Here is a 26,567-nt window from a genome sequence, read left to right as displayed (position 1 = left end):
TAGCCTGAGAATAATCAAATATTAATTCATAGGTATAATAGAATGGATTTGCTGCAATCGAATACAAAAACAGCTGTTTGTGACGTTTCTCACATACAAAAAGCCATGCGCGCGTCTGTCTCATTCTAAACAAAGCGTCTCGCTCTTACACGTATTTTAGTTCGACAAACTACTGCAATCGCCAATAATTCTCGTCTCGCTCCGGAGGTTTGCTCGTGTGTTTTGTTACGTTTACGGAACTTTGTGTATAATTTAATAAATAATGCCATTTATATCAAAAGACTGGCGATCGCCTGGTGAAGTGTGGGTGAAAACACAAGAAGGTTGGGAGAAGAAAAAAGTACTTGAATGCACAGCACAAAGGTGTGTATTATTTGCAAAACTAACTTGCCTTTGTTCGTTTGTTACCCATTGACGCAACTAAGAGCACGGAGTATTTCCTATACTGACCATTACTTAATTAACGTAATTTAACCATTTCTAATGCTTGTATTTTTAACAATTTAATCAAGTTTGGAATAACAAACAGCTTGTTTGTGTTTTGTATTTCAGATATGCAGCTATCTCTAACTTTAATAACTCGGAAGATAAGGATCAAAAATGGTAAGTACAATATTTATGTTGCTTTGCTGTAAACATAAGTTACGATCAGCTGTTTCTGTTGTCATAATATTGATTAGAGCAGGCGCGTATTGTAGGTGTCCTTCGAGGCAGAAATATATACAAGTACAGTCTACAGTATGTAATGAGCGTAGACTATGGACTTTTATTTCTGGTATACATAAAATTAAAGTTATATAAAATATTGTAATGTACTCTGAGCTTATTTATGTTTAAGTTAGAAATATGTGAACGCTTGAAACAACATTAATTAAATAAATTACTTTATTTCTGGTATATAAAAAAGCAATCGTATACAATAGGCACTTAATTTATTATAAAAACAAAAACTGTATTATGAAAAAAGAAATTTGTTCAGGTAGCGTCGTCTGTATCATTAGAGAAGATGTCCATTAATTGAAATATTCTCAATCTCTATTCTAATGTACTATTTATCATATTTGCTATTTTGACCTTATAAGATAAATTTGAATTTAGAACTTCCTTCCTTTCTTGAAAAAGCATTTTTCGAGTCTAAATGAGATTAACAATTTGACTTAAATATATTGTTTTTTTTAAAGAGGTAATTAACGAGTATTTTGCTTTATATACCTCCTTATGTTATTTTAAAACATAAAATTCGGCCGATCCTATACTAGGAAAATATAACAGACCATTGAATGATAGGCCGAGATGATGTTGGCGATGTAGGCAGTAGGTACTCGGTATGAATTTTATCCAAATGTAGGTCAGCTGAGATGAACGGGCCGACGGATATTGTTGGGAAATCAATTTGTTGCTAAACCACAGCCACCGTAAATACCTACATTGTTTTCATCTCAGACAGTATAGACTTTTCATCCCAATTCCCAATAGCTTTTGATAGGGATGTGTGTGCATGGTACACAAACTTACTTCTTGGTAATTGTGTTTTCCTTTTCAATATAAATTATTCGCAGTGTCTGTAGAAATTGATATAACTAGTTACAGAAATAAAAATTTATCATTTATTTTTAGACGAAAAGAGAAAATTAATATCAGTAATATATTAGATATTTTTCTTCCATATGTATATGAATATATAAAGTAAAAAGTTAATGGGTACCTACAAGTTTACGGCGAGAGAGAAATACATAACTTGCATATTTCTGAGGGAAACATAACAAATTAATAACCTCTTTTGTATCAGTCAAATCGTCCTGAAAACAATTTTGAACCTCTGCGCACGCAATTTATTCAAAAAGCATATTAAATCCAAAATAGCAACGTACTAGTTACTTCGTAAAGAAAAAAGTATATAATTATATCGAAATTTATCTACATTAACATGTACACCTTCCCAAATTAACCTTACAAAAGAAAAAAAAAAGGATTAGGGCAAGAACTTCCCAATCACTTCCAAATCAGGAAACGAGGATGACTCAAATACCTCGACTCGACATGGAAAAGCAAGTTTATATTTAACTTCCAACATCCTGAGTTAATTACGTTCTGAGTATATATCAATTTAAGACAATGAATTTGTTTATATTCTGTTTTACCTTTATATGTATTTTATAAAGCTTAAGTAAAGAAATTCAGATCTTATACCAATATGATATATATATTTATAATCTTTACCTTCTTATGCTTATCTAGCTAAGCTAGCTAAAAGCTAGTATATTCATTTCTATTCAATATAGTAGCTATATTGAGTATAAATGAATCGTAGATGGAGAAAATATTGCGAAAAGATATCTGTCCAGCAGATCTGAAAGGCTGAAATGACGAGAATATGTATGACTGTTAATTCATTATCTGTCATTAAGTCCAAACGACCCGTGTCCTCTCGTGGGGTAACGCTAATGGCGCAGATGCATTTACACATCTGTGTCACTGATGTTCTTTACATTTTTTTTTGTGGTTCGCCTGATGGTAAACGATCCGCCGATGAACATTCGCAGAGGCTCAGATCTGAGAATGCACTGCCCGTTTTTAATGAATAAGGTATAAGGAAATGTTCAATGACTTGAAAGAAGGAATGGACTGGGAAAGGCTAGGAGACGGAAAAAGGTCTGCGGCTCCCCCGCTCAACGTACGAAACACAATAGCAAGCTATTATTTCACACCGCTTTTCTGTGGGGGTGTGGTACTTCCCCGATGCGAGCTGGCCCAAATCTTCTGTGCCGAAGCATGCTCGACTCCCACAATAGAATACACACATAAGAACAGTCTTCTGCATTCTGCCAGAGAAGTCTCATTAAACACTCGCCAATATTTTTTTTAATATCTTATAAGGACTCGATTGTTAAATTTGGTGTATTCAAACCTTAATAACTTTTTAGTTAAATGTATAGGCACATAAATATAAAAGTTAATTCGTCTGTACCAGTTTCTACCACTTCTCCCAAGTGCCTGAATGGCCTGAAAAATTATGAAACTTGGAAAATCACTTAAAGCTACTTATGATCTCTCCTCATAACGGATTCTGGCATAATCCACAAGGTCTGTGGTTAGAAAGTGTTATCTATGTAAAGGTATAATTTACCAAGCTATGCTTGTAGAAATTTAATTGACACTGTGACGGTTCTGCCACGATACTTGCGTCCGCTCACTCGTGTATAGATATACCGATTTACAACTTAAAATCTTAGAATTTAAAAGTATTAAATCAGTATATAATATAAGAAGAAATACTTCTTTTTTTTCTTTTATTTAAATTTTAGTCAGATGCCTTATGCAACTTTCAAATATCAAGATAGTTACCAATTCAATGTTTTAATAATACGATCTTTTTTTTCAATTGATGCCAAAATAACAAATATTATATGTCGTCGATAGGCGATGTCAGTATACTTCACTTATATTATCTTCCCCTCTATTTAAACCAAACGCGAGCGATATCATTTCCCAAAACTAACTCAGTTTCCGGTCCACAATCTCAAAATAAACTTGACTTTTTCCAGAAATTTCCATGAAAACTCTTATTGTAATGAAACTTCCGCGGAACCATTGAGCGAGAGCATTGTTCCATCCGAGAGTGGAATGAAAAATACCCCTTTATTTGCTCTCAAATAGCTTATGGGTCGTTTAATCGGAGCTTAACCTTGATGTTTTGACCTTAATCTTACTAAATGCAACGGTTGCATTGATTTCAATTTTAAAACAAAATGCAGATGGAAATTTTGAAATTTAAAATGAACTTTGACGTTACCTTGGATAAGTGTCAAGGGGAATAAAAGACTAGGTATAACATCGTAGCAAGAAGTGCTAGTAAAATACGAAGGTATTGAATTTATTTTATGGACATATCACAATGCGATTCCATGGCATGTATTCTTAATTAAATCTTATATTGTATACAATGCGATTGTCATTTTGTATGGTATCATGTATACATTTTTAACTGGATTATTTCGGATAACTTCCTTAACCGTTCGTGTATTCGTCTAATAAAAGGACGAGGTCATTCATTCTATAAATATCACCCCTATCAACCACACCCAAAACCGTAAAGGTTGAAGCAATTTACGTTATGGTTAGTAATATCCCTTTATCTTTAAATAAGAGTTTAAATTACATGGATTGACAACTGTTGACATAGAAGAAAAGTTTACAAACATTATTGAAACGTTTTCACGGATATATAGATATATAAATACGAAAGGACCTCTGTCTATCTGTTTCATTTTCATGCCTAAACCACTGATCCGTTTAGGGTGAAATTTATTTAGTATAAAAATAGTTTATCCGAGACAGGACTTACGATAGATTATCCCGGAAATACTAGGGGAACGAGAACTATACAGTTAAACGCTATGTAGTAGGCGGGCGATATATGTCGGATTGTTCGTGTACAAATAAAACCCATACAGTAAGTCCCGCTTCGAATTTTCAGAAAGTTGGCCGCCTTATTGGTACTGAAAACGAATGATAAAAATATTTTTTTTCAACTGTTCCATTGCTTCGTTACAAACTCCCCATAATGTTATACGAGACTCTTTCCTGTCTCTTTCTTTTACATATTTATTTATTTTTTACGCATAAGACACGGAAATCAATCTATAATTATTACTATTAGATGTAATTGCGCAGAAAGTTTGAGAACGTACGACACAGTGTAGTAAAGATCCAAAGAGTATTAAATTAAGTACATGTCAAAACAAATCTACAAGTAAACATTTTTTTAAAAGCTTTATTTTAATGTTTTCCCATTTGCTGCAACAGCGACATAAATTAAGTTTCTCAAGCCTCAGCATATATGTATGTTATATCTAATGTATAGTTTTTTCCTCATAAGCAAGTAAAAATCTACATAATTTTTTATCACATGTGTTGCCAGTTCAAAAGTATAGTATATAGGTACATGCGTAAAATTTCCCAATATGGCACACACATTTTTGACTATGTACTCGTATAATATTATTATTTACTTACTGCATTTCAGGTTTTTTCCCGAGCATATTAATTTTTCTTCTTTATATCCCAATGTTTCAGAGAGAATATTGGAATAAAAATTATTCTGAGTTATTATTGACATGGCTGTGAAAATGCCGTCAAAATCGGTACCGCAGTTAGCAGCAGCAGGAACAGAGAGGCAGACAAAAATGAAAAAAAAAAGGTTTTTGGTACATGTACTTTCCATATGCATTTACTAAAAGGCGATTATTTAATATAACAAACAGCCACGCCAATTTTACATTGAAAGTTTACTTTTAGTAAAAAAAAATCCTCATTTTTTAACTCTATTTAGTTAATAATTAAATTATTTTAAGAAATTCTAATTCCACTTTAAATGGTCTTTCCAAATAGCTTACAATGCATAAAAAAACATATTAGATGTGTTAAAAATATATCTTTTGTTTCCGCAATGTGCGCACAGATAAAAAACGTCCAATAGACATCGACATGTCCCATATTACAAATGAGGTCAAGGTTGTATAGTGGTCTAGTTATGCGGGAAACGGGATTCGCAAATTAATGTTAAACTGATGATTATTGCGTACTAATTATTGCAACGAATACAAACCGATTTTAATCTCATTAAACGCATTAATTGTTTAAACCTGCTCAGATACTACGGATTTAAGTTTTTTTAGTATGTAATTATGCATCTCTTGTAAATTATAAGCAAGTTCCAGATTATGTAAGTAGAAAAACCCTACAAAAGAAGCGCGAAATTTCAAAATCACGAATTTGTTATATTTTTATGATTTCCACTGATAACTTTGTATTTTTTTCTAGGAAAAACATTATGAAACAAAAAAAAAATGTTCATGAAAGGGGTAGTCTCATTGTATCTTTTATTTTTTTTTAAGTTTACGGTACGTTATAAAATTTACAAAAAGTTCATTGAATAAAAATCGAACGTGAGCGATGAATGCGCTCTAGATTCATGTCAAGTATACACGTTCTATTTTACAAAAATGAAAAACAGCTACACTGAAAACATTCCAGTTGGGATGAAAGTAAAAGTTGCTTGATACTTGATAGTGAAAGTGCGTTGCATCTCATGTCGGTAACCAATGCTTTTGTTGCGACTTACATTATTATATTACAGCCATGAAAACTCTTTTTGAAAATTAGGTGCTTCATATTCTAATGGAACTTAGTAGTTCGTCATTAATCAAAGGACCAATTGAGCACCACTTACAACAACTTTACAATTAAAGCCAAAGATTAGATAATAAAATAAACACGGAAATGAAGCGAATGACTTATCAACATTAACGATATTGCTTTAAAGAATTGCGTAGCTGTATCCATTAAATATTTTCAAATACAAAATCGTCTATCACAAACGCAAGATGTATTTCACAATGCAACGACCTGAAATATTTGTTATCTATGGACTGTGAAAAGTACAAAATGGCGCGCCATTTGCTTGACATAGTTTTAAATTTCGAATTAGGACATTATCGTAAAGCACCGTCAGCGATCTGAGCAGCCACTGTTCCATTCCACATATTGGCACGTTGCCAGCGCGTTCGTCGACCAATGCTCATCACCCTTGGTTTGGGTGCAATTTCATTCCCGATATAGAACTAAAGATGCGTTTAGTGTTTTGCTTTGGCACCGTTAAATGTCACGATTGCGCTCTAAGAACATAACTGTTTAATGCCCCTGTAAGTATTTGTGTAGTTGTAAACTTCAGATGCCAAATTTTCCGTTTATTCTTGTGGGAGCCAGTTGGTTGATTAATTATTAGCGAGCGTCCTTTTTATTGGACTTAGCCTTGCCTACTTATCTAGTAACCTTTTGTAAACTAAAATCTCAATTATACCGATTTTTTTTTATTTTTTACCGAGAAATGCAAGAAACTTTCATCACTGACACATTGATGTTTTCAAAATATTTTATGTAGGCAATGCTCAAGTGTTATTTGCTTTAATTCTTTATAGGTACCCCCTATGCTCATGCCATATAAACTGTTTTGGTATGTATACAGAAGGATATAATTTTATAAATTGTTTGGTAAATACAACAATCTTATAGAACGATAAACCAGAAAATGTTTGTTTCCTCGTCAACTACGCCTTTAGGCGTAAAGTCGCACAACCTTACTCATAATTATATTACTCAATCTGCTGATGTAACTGAATTACTTGATTTCAGTTCGCGCTCCGAAAACAATGAGTTATTTAAACTTAGCAAACCTGCGATACGTGGAGTGCTGCCAAGAGAATTTTGTAGTCTAGTAATACGGTTTTTGATACTTGCTATGGCATAGATGCGGGAATTTATTAAGAGATTTCTTATTCGATATTCAAACACCGTCCGAGGTTCTCGATATTCGAGATTCGAACAGCAATTTTCCATCTCTCTTTTTAAATTTTTTAAAGCTTGTAGGTGAAATGTATGAATGATCACAGTTTTGCTTAACCTACTGTAGTTATTGATGAGTAATTCTTAAAAAACCTTCCATAAACTACATACTTTACCTACATTCTCATAATTTGTTTCTATATAAATATGTTCCGCAAACTTTGCGCTTACTCACTCGAACGTCTAGTTTCATTTTTTTTTTTATAATTTATATAGACTTATACTTAGACAATAAATTGCTTTAAAGTTGTATAAAATAATATCAAATCGTACCTTTGCAACAAAACGGATATGCATAATACTATTTCTCATGTAAACACTAAAATTATAACACAAAGGAAACTTTCACAAAAATTACCCCAAATTGCGTTCTCATTGTTCGAGTATTGTCAATTTAAGCGGCCATTATCGTAGCTACTGCGCGTAACGAAAACTTGTATCAAATGATTTATATATTAGAAATTTCAGTACGTTGATTCAAATTGTACTTCATGTTCTGTGGCTAACACGAAATCTTTTCATTTCGTCAAGTGTATTTTAAAGCAGGTTAATCTTATTTTTACTTGGGTTGTCCGGTTTTAAAACGATTTCTATGATATTTTTTTTTATATCGTCTAAATAATACATCTTAAATTGCTCGAAAAGTCGTGTACGAAAATCGAGTAAGTAGTTTGTAAAATTTTTTTTTGTATGGTAAAAAGTTGACTTAAAATTACGATACGTGAAACTATAATATATTTGTTTAGAACAGAGAATTAGATCGCTGCAATTTTACAAAGAGAATGTACATCAACCAAGCATTCCAACGTCATTCGTTTATTGCGGAATTATTAGATATTACGAAAATATATCACAGCATATTACTTGTTTTGCAATGCCTAATATATTTTATTCTGATAAAGGATTTGTTTGAGAGTATGCCATTAGAAATTGGTCAAATTGGAGAGAAAAGCATTGTATCTAAGGTTTTATAAGTAAGTCTATATGTCTAATTGTTACGGCGTGTCAACTTTTGAAATGTCAGGGCGAATTGATTGAAGCAGATTCTTCCGAAAGCCGTGCTTCCCAGAAAACACGCGATTAAACAGCTAGTGACAGTATAATCAAGTGTTATGCAACTATGATTGCATCGTCCTTTGGTATAATGTATCCATGACATTGACTCTACAAGCGGATAACTGCCGGATTGAAATGGCCTTCGCACTGCGATAGTATGCTTGTACGACGCGATGTCCTTTTGTATAATTTTAAATGGAAATTTTTATTCCTAGCTCACTAGCTAGCATATCTTACACCTCTACAGATGGTTACCGACTATAAATTGGAAAGAGATTAAGAAGATTAGGATAGGATTGACGAGAGGAATAAAGGAAAGGACTGGGAAGGGTATGGAAAAGAATATAGGCCTCCGACTCCCCCACCCACTGAACGAAACACAGCAGCATGCAACTATTTTACGTCGGTCTTCTGTGGGGCTGCGGTACTTTCCCGATACGAGCTGGCCCAATTCGTGCCGAAGTGTGCTCACTGCCGTCTGCAAATATTTTATTTTATTATTAAAATTATCAAATCATCCTGCCGCTAAACTGTGTACATTATACAGGTACAATAATCGTATCATAAAACCCCTTCGTTGCGAAGTGAAAGTAAAACAAACAAACAAGCCAACAAATAAACACTAGATTTACTAGTTTATTTTTTCATTCTTTTCTAAAATTTCCTTATGACAATCTATTATTGAATAAATCTTACATAGACTCTTCAAAACCTCTTTTCGAATAAAACAGCACCATAGTATTTAATATGTTGAAGATGACCTTTATTGTGAACTTTGATAATTAAAATTGCAATGAAGTTCGCACACTACATTGTCATACTGAAATGATGCAGCATTACGTATACGTATGAAAGTAAACCAGTATAAATTGAGCTCTCACGAAACAATCGCATAGTGAATGTTAATTCTCAACTAAATTAGATATATTTGAAGCTAATGTAATGCTTGTTAATAGTAACGTAGAGCCGAATGTTGCGTGATCTATTTCATAAGTGAAAGATGCTTGTACTTTGTTGTTCCATGTATCGCCTGTTGGTTGTATGCGGAAGGCCACGGGAAACGGCGAATGTGCAATGCCGTTCTATTTAAGTCTTGCTTCTTGTAATTTTCCTCTCCCATTAATAATCCATATTTCATATAGTAAATGTGAAAGCAACTATGTCTCATATGCTTCGTACAAGGAAATAGGATTGTTAAAATAATGTGACATTACTGTACGCCGTTTGGAGTATATTGTGGTTGCTAACATAAGAGCGATTCAATTAATATCAAAAAGTGGTTTGGTGTTATTTTTTTCTTACTTTCTTGAGGCTACATTTTAATGCTGACTAAAACTTAATAAGTTATCATATCCTTATGGTTGTGATATCACAAGCATGCATTTGATGATTGTTTAGATTTGGATATTAATTTTTGACAAAAAAACCGCCTTGGGGTTGTCAAAACTCGACCAAACGGGACCACACGGGAGACACCTCCTTTATAAAATAATCACCAAAATCGATTCACCCAGAAAGATATTATGAGGTACCAATCACAAAAAAATAATGGGCCGAATTGAGAACTTCCTCCGTTTTTGAAGTAAGTTAAAAAACTTTATAGTTTCTTTACTTTCGTGGGGAAATTCATTACACAAATTCGTGCATATATTTTAAGATACTATCATAGATTAACCGCACGTGCTCTCATTTTAATGATCGCTAAGAATATTAATTATTTTAACGAAGCATAGACGCTGTCACTTTCTCACCACTTTATATTATCAGTAATTATGTAATAACATGATAGTAACACTATAAAGTCGTAGAAAGTAAAATTTATATTACAGCGCGAATTTTTTTTTTTTTCGATTTTTTAATTAATAAATCTTAAGTAAAATACATAACACGTGTATACATAACTGATAAATCAATAAATTCTTAACAATACAAACCGCTTCCGGATTCAAATAGTGTTGCTACATTGCAAAATAAACAAAGAAATGCTTTCTTCTATTTTGATATCTGGCGAGGGTATCGACCCTTCACCATCCAGTTAAAATTAACATGAACAAATCGATCTAATAATTATTTATCTATGCTCATAGGATCATGACCTAGTTTTAACTAATCGCACGGAGAATGCATTTATATTTCATAATGATTACATAAGTAAACGCTTGCGTGTTAACTTAGACCTTCTTGGTTTAATTTGATTATATTTACATATTAACCTGGTTAATATTCGCATTATAGGCCCATTAATTTTAGTCAGAAATGAAAATTCTTCACAGTTTTTCTCTTTATAGCTGCTACGGTGTATATTTTTAGTCTGTGTATGATTTATTCCCATTCCTTAATGCTGATCAAATTGAAGGGGATGCCAGCAAAGTTTATGTACTTAATACATATTGTATTATTCTTTTTTCCTGATGTCTTTTATATATGTTAATGCTCTTCCCTACTCCTATCCTCTATTTAAAGTGCAACCGGTTGTCTGGAAGGAATATTTATTAAATTTAAGAACTATTAATCGCTAATTAGCTATAAGACGGCCATTTGTTATAATGTTACCTAGGTTAAGTCTCAATTTGTAATTATTTCAAAACCATAAGTCAAGAGACATTATATGAGAGTTGTTTTCTATTTTAAGAGTGCTAAAGAACCAGTTACGAAAATTGTTATTCTTACGGACAGATTTAACTGCACTGTTATGTATGTTATGAGTTTGAATTACAGCTTCAAACAAGCTGCATTAACATACTGACATAAACCAACATATAAAACGGTAAAACTGTTTCAATGAAAACACTGCTGCAGATTATCTGTATTTAGAATATGCAGTGAGTCAGATGTCAATGACCCGCCAATTGTTGACCAACATAAGTTGACCTCTCACATCTCTAGTAGCTCTTAGATAGAACGAGTCAGGTGTGAGTCGCGTTGATGTAAATATTGTATGCCAATTTTTGCAGTTTTGGCCAAACATCTCATCTACATTGGGATTGTAAAGAGAAGACCTTTGTTTGTTTGTATTTTATAAACTGCAGAACTTCCATAGCTATGTTGAAACACATATAAAAAACAAATAAATATATAAAATACTCTCCTCTCATGATAATATAGCTTTATACTTATCTGTGTTTATGAAATCGGTTTTCAGTTCATTCAATATATACTATATATAGGTACCTATCTATATAATATAGAACAGCCATACATTCAAATATATATTTTTAATAGTAAAAATTTCCATAAAATAAGACTAAACGTATTGTATGAAAATGACCGTTTCTTCTATAAATTTTAAACGATTTCTTGCATATGTATTCGTTGATAAATGGATTTAATTTTTGCTTCAAAAAACGCAACTAAGGCGCAAGGCGATGAAGTAATGAATTATTTAGCATCGAATAATGAATAAGTAATTACTGGCGTTACAATGTGCATGCAGGTGCCTTTTTAATTAACCATAAAATAGTTCTGGTATTGAACGTTGACTTAATTTCCTAATATTTTCTCGGTTTGGTAAACCAAAAGTATGTACTTATTACAGACAGACTTTAAATTGTGGACTTAATTTATTTGAATTAGATAAAATAAAAATATGTAAATAGTTATTTATTATTGTAAAAGAACTATTTCCACTAAGTTGTCCATTTTATTTTACGTTTCGACCTCTCTCCTTAAAGAATTTAACCCAATCTTCTAGAAAACAAAGAACCGAGTGCGAAGTGTCTGTTCCTGTTTTTCATTACGTGATTTAACTAAAAATGTTTTCGTTCGCAATTTTTCTTTGTATGTGTTGTAAGACATTTTTCAGTTCACCAGAAGAGATTGTATTATTGCTTGCCCTAGCGAGTCGAAAATTTGTAGATTAATGGTTATCTTTTGATGGCGTTTGCTCTCCAGTTTGATTTTTTCATCTAGACTGACAGAATAAGACCCGAGTATTTATATACATGCAAATAACTTTTACTGGTCAATTCAAAAGGTTTCTTTATTGGTATGTGTTAGCTTTTCCTAGAATTAAGACTAAATTCCGGAAAACTGAAAAAAATAAACTAACAAAATTGACGGTTGTGTCAAAGCCTGGGCATTTTTAGTGGGTCAGCGCTCATGAGGCTTAATGAATTATATATGAGGCCTACTTATTACAGAGCAGCTTTATCCCTTTATAATGTGGGCTTCATAGAGGTAAATGTCATTGTTGAAACGGAAATAGGACGTCAAACGAATGTAAAATGGAGTGGCATACTTTTTTTTTTTGCTTTGGTCGATCGAATACAACGAAGTATTACCATTTGATTAATTATTCATTATTTGTTTTGCTATATGCCTTATTAACACGTTTCTATGATCAGCTTTTCCTATTTGTTTGTGTGTTTAGACTCGATTTTTAAATATTGTATATCATTTATAAATATTGTATATCATTATTATTATTTACACACGTATTATAAATATACATGTATTATATTTAACAAAACATTCATAAATTTAATAGTTTGAGCATGAACACATCCGCTGTCAATAAGGCATAAGGCATCCACTGAAAATCAGTGTCAGTACGCTGAGTGGCGGGCCTAATTAAGGCACATATATATTTTAACCATATTTATTACTTTGTTATATTTACCTGTATGTGTCATAATAAACATATTTTCTTTCTTTCTTCTTTCTTTCTTTCTATTTTGACCCACTTCAATTGGACTATTTATTTCAAATTGTACACTTATCAAGAATCGGTGAAATTACAATTTCATGTGTTTGTCTTAGTATCCTGGAAAGGATCGCCAGAACTATATTTTTTAATGAGATAATTTAGTTGATTCTATATGTAAAGCGATATTTTTAGTTCTGTTTACTATGTCTATTGTATTTTTCAAGTATGGCATTTTCAATTTATTACACTTTTAATAAGATTTTCTAATCCAATGCACGTTTATAGTTTGAAGTATTTAAGTAAGCACAATTCCCAAACAATTATTACTAGTATTCTTAATGTTACCTAGAGAGCGATAGTTTCCCGTGTGCAGAGTCACATATTAAGCGATTTTATATCATTTCTGATACAAGAGTATGGAGACTGTTTAGTATTAAAATGCTACATAATTTGACGTAGGGTTTATATTCGGATGAAGTGGTATTTATGTATGATTATAGTCACTAAATAATTGAAGCTGACAACAGGCAAAAATTAATTTAATAATTGAATCCATTACTTAATTCGATTATTTGATCGATTACTTATATTCTTTTAGGAGCGAAGATGGCGAAGGTGATAAAAGTTCAGATGATGTCGTCGCAAGAGTCCCTCCTCATTGTCACATCACAATCAAATGTACAAGAGAGGTAATACTCGTAAGATTATTTTACAAATTATTTCAAATAAATGAATAACATATTTTGCTGAATGTCAATAAGGTCTCAAATACTTTCGCTCCTGGATTTATGGAACGATTCCTAATCAAGAATGAAAATAACAATTTCTGATTAGTTATTATTGTAGCATATAAACATATTTTTCCGACATTATCCATCAGGACCTTACCATTCAGTCGTGTGGACTGGTCGAGGGTCGTCCCTTTTTCGATACAGAAATTCCAACTATTTTTCCTCCGCATTATAAAAGTTTTCAAAAAAGCAATAACCGTCAGTTGGTACTTTAATCTGTGCTGTATGCTATGCCAAAACTCAATAGGTACTGACAATATTTTACTACATGTTAAAAATTCCAGATAGCCGGTTTCAACGGTCTATCAGAAGCAGTTCGTCGTCTAGACTTTTCGTCAGCAGTCCGTGACGTTCGGAGGTTCAACTACATCTGTGCGCTTTTGGAACTGTTGCTGTGCGGCCAGAGACTAACACACCTTCCTGGTGCTGCGCAGAAACTCCTCTTGTCTATGCTTGAACAACTTGCTGATCAAGGTGAGTTTTTGACTGATATAAACTCTCGTTAAAGATTTTTTGCTAAGATTGCAAGACTCGCTCGTTGTCACCAATTCAATAATATATGTTAATGTCATGATATAGCACTTGCGTCTATACATTATATTTGTTCCCACTACAGGGACACAGGCTTCCGACACAGAATAATAAGTACAAGTACTACCGGGTTCAGGCCATAATCCACCACGATTCGTTCGAGCAGTGGTGATATGGATAATTTAGAAAAATCTATGCAAATTCTGCACGCTCCCCGGGTCTCGAAACCTCCACTTTTTGATTTCAGTCAGGTCTTAATCAGTACTGCAGTGGGTTTATCATAAAAATATAATTTTATAATAAGTTTATAGGTAAAGAAGGAAGTAGGTACTCGTGTATCGTACGATTACTTAAGAGCTATGGCAAATATACTAAAACTTATAATCCAGCAACAGCTCACACGTGCAATTTACTCATAAGTTTGCCGTCATATATACCAATATTTCACAGTTCTGCCAGTATAGAACTGATTCATCCATTCCAGTTGCAACATCGAAGCAGAACTTGAACGCCTTACGGGCTCTAGTGGTAGGTCTAACAGCTATTCGGGAAGCAGAACGGCGAGCGTGCTGGGGCCGGCCTTTGGGCTCCCGCGCGCTCTGGGGTCACCACGACCATGCGATAGCCAGGATCAATAGGATCGCAGAGAGCATACGGATACAGGAGGTGAGCGGTGGACAATGCGTTTACGCATGTGGGACTACTGATTAGAGCTTATGTTGGACTTCAGAATAAAAAAAATCGTTCGACCTCGTATAATATTTGTTGTGGATTCAATGTTAGTTAATTCAATATTTTTTCGCGTTTTCCCTTGTTAGAACTAGTTGTAACAGAGGTATTTAGTTACGACTAATTCTAACTAGGAAAAACGTGTTCTAACTAAAACCGGGTTATATAGTACTAGCTGCGCCCGGTTTCACCCGCGTAAGTCCGTATCCCGTAGGAATATCGGGATAAAAATTGCCTATATGTTATTCCAGTTGTCCAGCTATCTACGTACCAAATTAAGTTGTAATCGGTTCAATAGTTTTTGCGTGAAAGAGCAACAAACACTCACACATCCTTACAAACTTTCGCATTTATAATATCAGTAGGATTAACGGTGACATAATATACAAATAAATAAAATCCAAGAGTCTGTTTGTAATATTGATATATTATTTTTTCAATATATATTGGATGTATACAGGATACATGTACTATTTTTTTTTTTTCAATTTGTGTCAGTTTGTTCTGACTAATAATCTGGAAAGTCTGACCCGATTTGGACGGAAAATTCATGGCCAGATAGCTGATGCCACTCTTTATACTAATATCGTAGCTTGATATTGCATTACAAATCAAAAGAGGGTTGCATCAAATATTAATTTCATCCTAACAAGAATATACTGCAATTCTGCTCAACTGACTTGCTTGATAACAAATCACAGGAGGCAGTTATAATATGATTGAATGTTTATAATTGAATAGTTAAAATATTTTTTTCTATCCAGACTCCATGAGCTAGCCGTGAACCAAGGGCAAGACTTAAAGAAAATACAATTCAAGGATCAATCCTGGCTCGGTCTAAAGACTAGGAGCAGGGATGCGACACTGTCTCGTCACAAGGGAATTAATATCAATGAGCTGGCATTGCACACTCGTATTGCTGTCACGCCATCCGGTGAGCAATTTTTTGTAATTATTTATGTATTAAAAAAATATGATTAATTATTAACATAATATTTTCAGGGATGTTCCTAATTCTTAGGGAGATTCTTAAATTCTTAGTTTTAGTTGCTTTTAATATTTTTGAAACAAGCATTTGTTATCATTATTTAAAAAAATTAGATCTTCTAAAAATGTCCGAGCAGCATTGTATAAGACATTAATTGAAATTAACTCCTTATTTCGTTGCAGTAGTCTTCAAAATTGATTGTATCGCTCATTAGAAAACTCTGCCTAATACACGCGTAGTAGAGTATTGCTTCGGACTGTTTTTGAGCGTGATTGTGAATCAAGTTGTCAATTATTTGTCAATGCATCTATGTAATCTCTTTATTTTTTTTAATAGGTGAAACATGGCGCGGTCGTTGGCAGAAGAATGATATAGTCGCGAAGATTGTGGCCGTGCGTGAATGTACGCCAAGAATACAACGAGATTTCAATGAGGAGTTCCCGAAATTGAGAATCTTCTCACATCCCAACATATTGCCTGTTGTGAGTAATTGAATTGTGAAACAATTAAACATGTTTCATTTGTTAATTATCAGATAATATACTGGAAGTGGAAAAATATAGCAAAATAATTGTGAGTTTTCATATTAAAAATATCTAGCTGTTCGATTCGCGTGGTACATATATAGCCTATGTCACTCAGTGAAGTTGCAGCTTTCTAATAGTGAAAGAATTTTGAAAATCGGTCCAGTACTTTTTGAGTTTATCCATTACAAACAAACAAACAAAACTACACATTATTCCTCTTTATTATATTAGTGGAGATAAAACATAAGTCAAGCTGCTCTTTAATCATGTTACCGGTGTTGTTTCTGTAAGTAAATGGCGGCGACTTATTGGCTATTTAAAATTTAAATATTTTGTTCCAAAGTATGTACTCAAATTCATGCTGATATTAATCTTTCATATCTCGAAATATGACTGGTAAAGTCCTGTTGGGTATAAGTTATAATATACAGAAATATTTCTGATACGACTCCACATGCCATGACCCCGTCTGTAGGTGGGCTGCTGCGTGTCACCACCGTCGCTGGTCGTGATCTCGCAGCACATGTCGTGGGGCTCGCTGTACTCGCTGCTGCACGGCGGCGCGGGCGGGCGCGTGGTGGTGGACGCGGCGGCGGCGCTGCGGCTCGCGCGCGACGTCGCCGCCGGCATGGCCTACCTGCACTCGCTGCAGCGCGACCGCGTACTGCCCACGTATCACTTGAACAGCAAGCATGTTATGGTGAGCGCCGTTTGAATTTGGAACGTTTTCTCGATGGCCAGCACAGTGCAATATTGTGTATTGCAGTTGATTTTTTTTTTTATTTCTTCGTGGCAAGAAGATATGTCTATTTGCCAGACAGTTGATTTAATTGTGTTCTATTAATGTGCTGTGTGTTGCCATCAGCTTTATTGCTTTTTTATGAGCACAATTTATTTTATTTAACGATACACGAAATGTATGAAATACAATTGTAGATCGACGAAGACCTTACCGCGCGCATAAACATGGCGGACTCGAAGTTCTCGTTCCAAGAGCGCGGTCGCGTGTACGCGCCGGGCTGGATGTCGCCCGAAGCGCTCACCAAGCCGAGCTCCAAGCGGAATTGGGAGGCTGCGGACATGTGGAGCTTCGCGGTGCTGCTGTGGGAGCTGGCAACCAGAGAGGTCAGTGTGCAAAAGCAAATAGCTCAGCTGATGTGCTCACTGAGCAGAGTTCCAAGCGGAATTAGGAGGCTGCGGACATGTGGAGCTTCACAGTGCTGCTGTCGGAGCTGGCCACCAGACAGGTCAGTGTGCAGAAGCATATAGCTCAGCTGATGTGCTCACCGAGCCGAGTTCCAAACGGAACTGGGAAGCTGCAGACATATGGAGCCTTGCCGTCTGTGTGAAGGAGTGCAGTGTATATCTGGTATGTAAAAGATTAATTAAATTGATAGCTGGCTCTAGTGAGGAGAGTGTGGGCTAGATAAGGAGCTATTTTTTATATTTTTTTAGCTAATAGCTACTTTTGAAGACGGGAACAAGACAAGTATGGAGGAAGTATATGCACACCCACCTGATCTTTAGGAAATAGCACACATAGGTCCAAATGTTAAGTGTACAAGCAACCCTGATTCTTCTCATGTTTAGATAAAGTAGTTAGTGACAGGAATAAGTAAATACAAAATAAGCTTATATGTAATTATTTTTAAAAAATAACTACACCAACTTAATATTTTCAAAACTAGACCATATTCAAATGGGCCCACATGGGATGCACCAGCTTTAAAAAAAAAAAGATTCATCAAAATCGGTTTTCCCAGTACGAAGCTGTGAGGTAACAAACAAAAAAATTACAGCAGAATTGAACATCCTCCATTTTTTTTTTAAACGGTTAACAATAACAAGGATTGCTGAGATTCTGTATGAAGGTATTGCATTAATTTTAGAAAATAAATTTTATCTTTTGCAAATTGATAGGTTCCATTCGCCGATCTATCGCCAATGGAATGTGGCATGAAAATAGCTCTCGAAGGGCTCAGGGTTACCATCCCACCCGGAATTTCGCCTCACATCTCGAAATTGATAAAAATCTGCATGAACGAAGACCCCGGAAAACGGCCATCTTTCGAAATGATTCTCCCGATTTTGGAAAAAATGAAACGTTAACAACAACAAAACTGTCTGGGCGAGTATATTTCATTATTGAATAATGTTTATTTTACAATGACCAAGCACACTTTATCCGACGTCGTATTCTTATGAATTAAAAGCAAAGGAAAGAGGATGTTTTTCCATAATATAGATTGTTATTATAATATGGTTTTTGAAAAATCAATAACTGCAGTTGCCATAATGAGTTTTTATTAGATATATTTTTTATTAAACAGTTTTTTGATAAATGAAAAGGTACAAATATTGCCCAATCCTACTTTTGTAGGACGGAGACTATGAAAATGAGTAATAAAACAAAAATACGAAATAATTTATATAAATTGTTAACCTGATTTATGTTTTAAGGAGAGGATAAGGATCTTATCAGACTTTTGAACGAAAAGGTTACAATATTTTAACATTATTTTATGTTTAACAAAACTTTTTCATATTAAATGTTTGATTTGTGGAAATTATATCTTTATGAATTCGAGTTTATTCCATGTGTACTATATCTAAAAGATTTTAAATTTCGGTTTTCAAATTATTCGTTTATTAGATCTGTGTTACATCCATGTGTTTTTACTTTTAATAATTATTGTAACTGCCAGTATTTAATATGTTGTTAGATTAAGGTTGTGTGTAATAATTTATGACGTTGTATGGTTTAAATAATAATCATTCTCTTTTTTGTTTAATATGGTGCTAGTATACAGCCCTTAAAAATGAATTGTTCTGCAATTAGCCCTATTTTCACAAATTAGATTATTTATTCATTGTGTTGTTTATCTAAATAATTAACAGAGGAACATAGTGCAATTTACAAACTTATGAACCTCACAATAGAATAAGGTAAATAATTCTTAAAATAATTACAAATTATACATATATTGTAAGAATATAATTTTACTTTGGAGGTTGTCTTTTGTGTACTAAAATGTTAAAAATGATTATTATTGATGTTACAAATACGGTATATGCTATAAAATATACAAAACATGTAACAGAATGTATATTTTTTATACATTATTCTATGCCAATATACAATGTGCCTTGAAGTGTAATAAACGATTAAACGCTTTAATTGTGTCTTGCTTCGATACATAAATATATAATATATTAACACATTATTGTAGTGATAACAACTTATTGCTATAAAACATTTTAGTATGTAAATTGTAAAAAAAATAAATAAATACACTAACTTTTTTATAATCTAGACTTCTTTATTTACTCCCTTCCTTATTTACTCCACCTTCTTGTTCTAAGTAAAAACAAAAACTAAAAAAAGGTAAAGGAGAAGAGGAAGAAAGGTCACCTGGTGGTTAGCGCTACTTTTGTCCATGTCCTTTTACACGATTACCTAGGTGAGCCGGAAATGCTGTTTGTTATGTTATCTATCTGTTTTTTTTTAATTATACAGTCGTGTATGTGTTCAAGCCTATGTATGTTTAGAAGTTTATTGAAATTTTACATTTAAAAGGACACATTCTTTGGTATAATTAATAATACATGTTGTACCGTTTTTTTGAAATGGCAATTTAAAAATTCCCTAGCTACTGACACTATTGTGGAAGTCTGTTGAAATGTCAAATGTCAATCGTAAACTGTCATTGTCTACATATAAATTTCAAATTAGAATTTAGATAATTTGTTGGTGGAAGTCTAAGATAAATATTAAAATTTTTGATTTTGTTTATTTTATTTGTGTTTCGTTATTGTTAAATGATAAAAACGCCAAGAACAAAACCATTATTAAACATTTGCCGAAAGTAGTAAATCAAGACATCGAAATGCGGCTATAATATTTTGTCAGGAACAGCGAATGGAATAATTAAAAAATATTTAAATGTTTAAAAGATGGATGCCAGTAGTGAATCAAACTTTTTGCCCAAAATAACAGATGTAGAATGGAAACTTGAGGTGTTAACTAACACACCAGGCGTGGGTTCGGATAATTTATTATACACGATCGTTCTGAAAACTGACAAAGATGATATCCGATTTACTTGCGGAACTCAGCAGATTCAGGACTTAGTTTACAAACTAAAAGATCTTGTGAGACATTGCGAAAAGGTCAAAATGGAATTTTCTTGAAAACTGCAAGATAATACTCATAGAATAATGAAACCATTCCAATACAAGTTCCTTGTATTTACTTTTATAACATTTACTATATAGAATGAGTAATGTATTTTTATAAGTGAGTGATAATTTATGAATATTTAATAAATTTAAGATTTAAAAGTTCTGTCTTTTTCATTTCTTCATATTAGTATTTTTAACAGAGTTAAATTATTTTCATTAATTTGCGATAAAATGATAATTGTAAATTTAATTGTGACCCTATTTTTAAGATTATGCATTTTACATAATTTTCACTTCAGTTAAGTTTACAGCAGACTAAAATTGATTGTAAATTTAAGCAATGGAGGGATGCATTTTAGTGCAAAATGTTATTGTACCATTTTCAAATTACCCATCTCTTGTAAAATCGAGAGAACAAAAAAAAAAAGAATAGATAATTTAGTATGCACTTTCTTTTGGTAGTCTAATGGCTTCACATACAGCAAATAGCAATTTTTAAAGGTCCAGTAGTTCCTGAGATAAGCATGTGAATCCAAACAAACTCTTCAGTATTATAAGTATCAATATATGGTTTGACGAATATGCTAGTCATTATAGAGATAGAAATAAATAAAAAAATACATTTTCAAAATAACTTTATTCCAAATAATCAGTGAGACAATCATTGAAAAAAAAAAACTTTAAAAATCACAATCACAGATCAACTAAGAGAACTACAGAGTAAGAAAGCTGCATTAAAACTCATAAATAACATGCAACTACAAATTTCATAAAATTATCTTAAAATATCACATTATAACATCTACTCTACAGTTCTACAATGAACAATTTTTATTTGTTATCAGACTTAGATCTTTAAACTCACTTAAGGTAAATTGTGGCAAAGTATTTATTATAAGAGAAATATGGACAGAAGTACAGTATGTTTGGTTAGGCCTGGCATATTGCTTATAATCAGAATACAACCAGTTATAAGTAAGAAATCTTAACCCTGATATTAGCCTTAACCCTAATTGAATATATAGAGATGTTATTACCAACAAAATTTACTATTAACAATTTAAATCGAAAAATCAGTCAAAACTATGTGTTTATAACCAACCCAAGTTAGCGTCAGAAAGCATAGAAAATATACAAAGTAATTTGTAGTTTGTAGTCCCAGGAAAAATCTCTACAGTCAATTTGAATACTTGATTAGTTTGTATATAGGTTACATTATTTATTAGAAAAATATTTTGACATGTGTACTTTTACCATTTTAAAAATCTAAATACTTATGAATAGATATCACTACTTAGTCTATTGCATTGAACAGTCGAATATATGCATTAGAGATCATAATTTTTATGAGTTTTAGGATTTTCTTAATTACATAACTAATACATAATATGGAACTCCTTGCTAATTTTTCTTATGCAGATTTGCAACTTTTATTCTGTTTCACATAAAACTATATGATAATTTTTATAAGTACATAGGCTACATAACATTTTGAACAGTCCAATTAAGTAATTTTTACTTACATTTCCTACTGGTTCAAAAAGCACAACTCAAATACATTGCCTACTAAATAAAAACACTAAGAGCTTGATCACACTTAAAAGTCGCGAATTTAAATATCACAAAGAAATTAAAGCATCTAAGATTCTTGCATGCGTAAACACAAATGTAAAAAGTTTTTACAATTACAATAATAAATAAATAACTTTTTATTACTCCCACTTTTCATTTGACATATTAAAATAATCTGTCTTCAGTAATGTTCAATATTAGGTTATGTAACTATGAATGAATTACCTTTTTAATAATATTATTGTTAGTACAGTAATTAGATAAATAATTGATTGTTATTTTTAGGATTCCATGTTATTTTATTTTAACAAATTTATTTCTAAGAATACTGGCGCGGTTTCAGCAAATTTTAAGAAGTGAACAAATTCATTGCACATATTTTTTTTTTACGTTTATGATAGATACATAATATTATGTTATAAAGCTTAAAATACAATTAAATTTTACAGAAAAGTTAGCAGTTACCACAAAATATGTTATACAAACTCCTTAAATAATTATTAATAACATTAAAAACTGCCTTTTTTAATATAATACAAGACCAAAAATGAACACTTTTTATATAGCATTATGATGTATTAAATACTACATCAATTTTGAATATAACTTAATAATATGCTATGATTATTTATTAGTCATGGGTCATGCTTATTTCTAGTTCAATAAAATTCCATGTGAGTTATATTTTATTGACCCTTGTGATGTTTGTTTTTAATCAGACATATGTGAATTTTCGTAAATACTTGCTCGTTTTGTAAACATTGGTGAATTAGGTGCTTATAATATAACACTTAACATTTTTTTTTTCATTTTTTTATTTAAAATCCTAGAATATTACGGTAACAATAAACTATTTATAGGTAATCAAGATTCAAGTTAATTTATATTCCGTCCATTGGGGACGTCATCGCAATGGCGATACAAGCATTCCCGAGTCCCCACTATTTCCCGCCATTTTTTTAATTCAAACTTCAAACCATTACACAATTTTCAAAATTTTTGCCATAATTATCTAGGCATTTATAATTCGATCGTTGTTCTGATCGCTTAAGTGTTGTAGTACTATAGTTATCTCATTTTCATTCCGGTAACATTTAAAGAGAGAAGAATTTTAGGAAGGCCGCTGGTGGCACGGGGTGCGGGGGAAGTGGCCCACCTGCTTCTTTCAAGCGTTCGCGGTATTCAGGACACTGCGTTAAAAAGGTTGTCATGATTAAAACGTATAAAAATGTTTAAAAATGATTAAATTATTGAATAGAAGGTGAAAAAAATAGGGTAGGTATATATTGGTTGGATTGGTTATGCCAGACTAACAACAACAACAGACAGAATAGAACTAAATTCAATAGACAGTACTTAGGTCTATTGAATTTAGTTCTATTGAAAATCTTGTCTACACATATATACTTGATTATATTATGCAACAGGAACACTTAAATAATGATAAATATACAAAACAAATAATGAATCGGGAATAGTTAAACAGACCTTTTTTGAATACTAACTACGTATGTATAAAATTGTTCAATTAATAATATAAAAGTAATCAGGCAATGAAACACATACCTGATCAGCAATACATGGGTGCCCCAAAGATCGCCAAAATAGGCATTTGCAGTGACGGCACAGGGACAGTGTCTCCGCGTATTGCGCATCTTCCCGTAAGCCATATAACCTGAAAACGAAAGTATCTTTTAACGCACTGCGCTAAATACCAGCATTAAACAGTATCAAGTTGAACGGAATCGTTTACAAAAAGTATTTTCAATTTATACTTAGTTCTTTTTCTTTTCACCTCTCATCATCATCTATACATATAATAAATCTGTAGAAAAGTCATTTTTGTACATTGAAAAAAAAGAAAAAAAAAATAGCCAGTGTGTGAAAAGATAACTAAAAGAACCCATTTCCATCATTTTTGAAATTTTTGTCTGTTTGTTTGTGCGCACATCACGTAAAATCTACGAATTAAATGCAGACAATGTTTATATACAAAAATTATACGTAACTTGAGGTATAACTTAGTTTTTGTTTCATCGAAATCGGTTTACTCTATCACAACATATGATTAATTTGATATTCCTACGCGATACGGACTTACTATGCCCCCTATATCCACAATGGAATATCGGTTTTATAAATTCTCTACAGTGATATTATAAAGAGGAAACTTTTGTATTTTTGTATTAATTTGTAACGTTTTCCGGCAAATACCACAGGACCGATTTCAAAAATTCATTCACCATTGGAAAGCTGCAACTTCATTGAGTGTAATAGGCTAAATATGACGGGCGAAGCCGGGGCGAACAACTCAAGTTCATAATAAAATTAAAACATCACATACTAAAGTTTAATTGTGCTATAAATTGTGGTAATGCGACATTGTAATACATCATGTATAAAAAAGGTTAATATATCATGTCATATAATACGACAATATAATATATTAGGAATAAAGGAGTTAACCATAAACCATTGTCATGCAAAATGCGTCAAGTGTTGCCATATATGCTGCATATAATATGCATGATGGTCAATGGTGTAATGTTGATTGACATTGACAGATAAAATACGTTAATTCAAATTAAACTTTCACGTTCCGCACCAATGAAGCGTGGTTAACTGGCACGCCTTTTAAATTACTTTATTAATTTTCGATGAAATTAAATTAATTAGATGTTTTTCATCCTTTCTGTTTCTATTTGTTACACAACGATAATGAGATATTAAAACATTTATTATTTAAATATTGTACAGTATATGCTCGTATCTGTTTTTTAGCATTAACATTTGCGGACATTCTCAATTATCACTTTTTATTAGATTTGCATTTAATTTTAAGACAAAAAGTAACTCAGTGAATGCCGTTCTATTTTATCCATGGTCCAATACAAAAGGTACTTACTTTCTCAGCTGATGGAAGAGTTTCTTCCAATCGTTGTCATCCGTCTTCGGAACTGAGTCGATCTGTTGTGATGTAAAGTGGAAGTTGACTAGTTCGCGCCACACGCGTTGTTCGGAGCATAATGACGCCATCACTGACCATGCTGATGATGCTGACTGGAATGAATGAAAAAGTTAATTCGAATTATTTATTTTTTACGTTCGAATTTCAAAAATGACAAAAGGAAAGATGGCTATAGCTTTTTACGATTATTTGTACCAAGCATTTACTTCTTTGTTCTATTCGTTGGTAATAATAAGTTACACACCCATTGGTATTTACCAAAGTCATTATTGTTTTATAAAGGCTTGGAGAATTTATTTATTGTTCCTCTGTACCAAAGAAAACTTGCAAATATACAAAAGGAGAACAGGATTATTGCTCATTTCACCGAAGTGAATCATTGCATATTTTTTTGCTATTATTTTATCGACCGACTTCAAAAAAAGGTGGTTATCAATTCGACTGAATTTTTAGTGCTTGTTACCTTATAACTTTTTACTGGGTGGATCGATTTTTATGATTCGTTTTTTTAGGGTTTTTGTGAAAAATAATTATTTATCGTAGTATACAACTTACATCCAAATCCCTGTGGTCAGCTATCCTTAACAATATCTCCCTGATACATTCTTCAGGAAGATCATGAAGTTTTGGCACAACCTCCGGGCCGGGCTTTAACAATTAAAAAAATAAAAAATTAGTCGTATTTATTACTAACTGCGCCCCTCAAATATTTTTTTCAGTTTAATCGTAATGTTCCTGTGGGAATTATACTATATAAAGCTACACACCCACTGACTGACTGACATCGCTTTTCTCGGAAACCGGGCGAAAAGTGGAGATAATTTTGACACGAACGTATAGAGGAGCCGCAATCGAGCCGCGGAAAAATATAGAGAACTCGCCGCGCTCGAAGACCAGCTCGACGCCCGGCGGCCCGCAGAAACGGTGGCTCGCGGAGGGGTGGCGTTCGAACAAAAAATGCTCTAGACCTTCAGCAATTACCAGGTACGCCAAAAAAATGGCCAATTTCGCGAAAACAAGATGGCCGCCATACTTTGCCAAAATCGCCATTTATGAATCCTTACGTCTCAAATTCAGCACACGCAATCTCCGCGAACCGGCCAATCGATCGGCACCCCGTTCGTGGCGATCCGAGCCCCCGTTTCGGACTTTCATACTACGCAAAATCCAACGG

At 32.9% G+C, this 26,567-nt stretch overlaps 3 protein-coding genes across 4 annotated transcripts; 2 read left to right on the top strand and 1 right to left on the bottom strand.

Moving 5' to 3' along the window:
- The first annotated feature begins 168 nt into the window (after positions 1–168).
- On the top strand, positions 169–15,153 carry LOC119840817 (F-box only protein 32-like). Of its 2 annotated transcripts, XM_038367574.1 has the most exons (5): positions 170–363; positions 553–603; positions 13,704–13,794; positions 14,181–14,370; positions 14,912–15,153. In XM_038367574.1, exons 1-5 carry the CDS (start codon positions 263–265, stop codon positions 15,136–15,138), a joined length of 660 nt encoding a protein of 219 aa, XP_038223502.1. In that variant the 5' UTR covers positions 170–262; the 3' UTR covers positions 15,139–15,153. The 2 variants fall into 2 exon arrangements, with proteins under 2 accessions (XP_038223503.1, XP_038223502.1); XM_038367575.1 differs by lacking the exon at positions 553–603 and having other exon boundaries at positions 169–363.
- On the top strand, positions 15,144–19,966 carry LOC119828235 (integrin-linked protein kinase homolog pat-4-like). The gene is made up of 6 exons (XM_038350339.1): positions 15,144–15,205; positions 15,921–16,090; positions 16,481–16,626; positions 17,147–17,371; positions 17,608–17,796; positions 18,592–19,966. The coding sequence occupies exons 1-6, from the start codon at positions 15,144–15,146 to the stop codon at positions 18,778–18,780; spliced, it is 981 nt and encodes a 326-aa protein (XP_038206267.1). The 3' UTR covers positions 18,781–19,966.
- A 1,505-nt stretch (positions 19,967–21,471) lies between these two features.
- On the bottom strand, positions 21,472–26,085 carry LOC119828167 (F-box only protein 25-like). Its single transcript, XM_038350261.1, has 4 exons — positions 25,949–26,085; positions 25,331–25,485; positions 23,992–24,100; positions 21,472–23,615 (listed from the first exon to the last, which is right to left on the bottom strand). The coding sequence occupies exons 2-4, from the start codon at positions 25,459–25,461 to the stop codon at positions 23,520–23,522; spliced, it is 336 nt and encodes a 111-aa protein (XP_038206189.1). The 5' UTR covers positions 25,462–25,485; positions 25,949–26,085; the 3' UTR covers positions 21,472–23,519.
- Positions 26,086–26,567: the final 482 nt, after the last annotated feature.

This window comes from Zerene cesonia, chromosome 7, assembly GCF_012273895.1.
Source record: "Zerene cesonia ecotype Mississippi chromosome 7, Zerene_cesonia_1.1, whole genome shotgun sequence".
Lineage (NCBI taxonomy): Eukaryota > Metazoa > Arthropoda > Insecta > Lepidoptera > Pieridae > Zerene > Zerene cesonia.
The sequence above is the reverse complement of the archived record's forward strand: the minus strand, read 5'-3'. Positions and strand labels throughout refer to the sequence as shown.

Coding starts and splice junctions, on each gene's coding strand:
- LOC119840817 (XM_038367574.1), top strand. CDS start 263: ATGCCATTTATATCAAAAGACTGGCGATCGCCTGGTGAAGTGTGGGTG. Junction 604..13,703: donor GAAGATAAGGATCAAAAATG/GTAAGTACAATA, acceptor ATATTCTTTTAG/GAGCGAAGATGGCGAAGGTG. Junction 13,795..14,180: donor CAATCAAATGTACAAGAGAG/GTAATACTCGTA, acceptor TAAAAATTCCAG/ATAGCCGGTTTCAACGGTCT.
- LOC119828235 (XM_038350339.1), top strand. CDS start 15,144: ATGTTGGACTTCAGAATAAAAAAAATCGTTCGACCTCGTATAATATTT. Junction 15,206..15,920: donor ATATTTGTTGTGGATTCAAT/GTTAGTTAATTC, acceptor TTTTCTATCCAG/ACTCCATGAGCTAGCCGTGA. Junction 17,372..17,607: donor TGAACAGCAAGCATGTTATG/GTGAGCGCCGTT, acceptor ATACAATTGTAG/ATCGACGAAGACCTTACCGC.
- LOC119828167 (XM_038350261.1), bottom strand. CDS start 25,461: ATGGCGTCATTATGCTCCGAACAACGCGTGTGGCGCGAACTAGTCAAC. Junction 24,101..25,330: donor CTCTTCCATCAGCTGAGAAA/GTAAGTACCTTT, acceptor TTTCGTTTTCAG/GTTATATGGCTTACGGGAAG. Junction 23,616..23,991: donor ACCCATGTATTGCTGATCAG/GTATGTGTTTCA, acceptor TTTTTAACGCAG/TGTCCTGAATACCGCGAACG.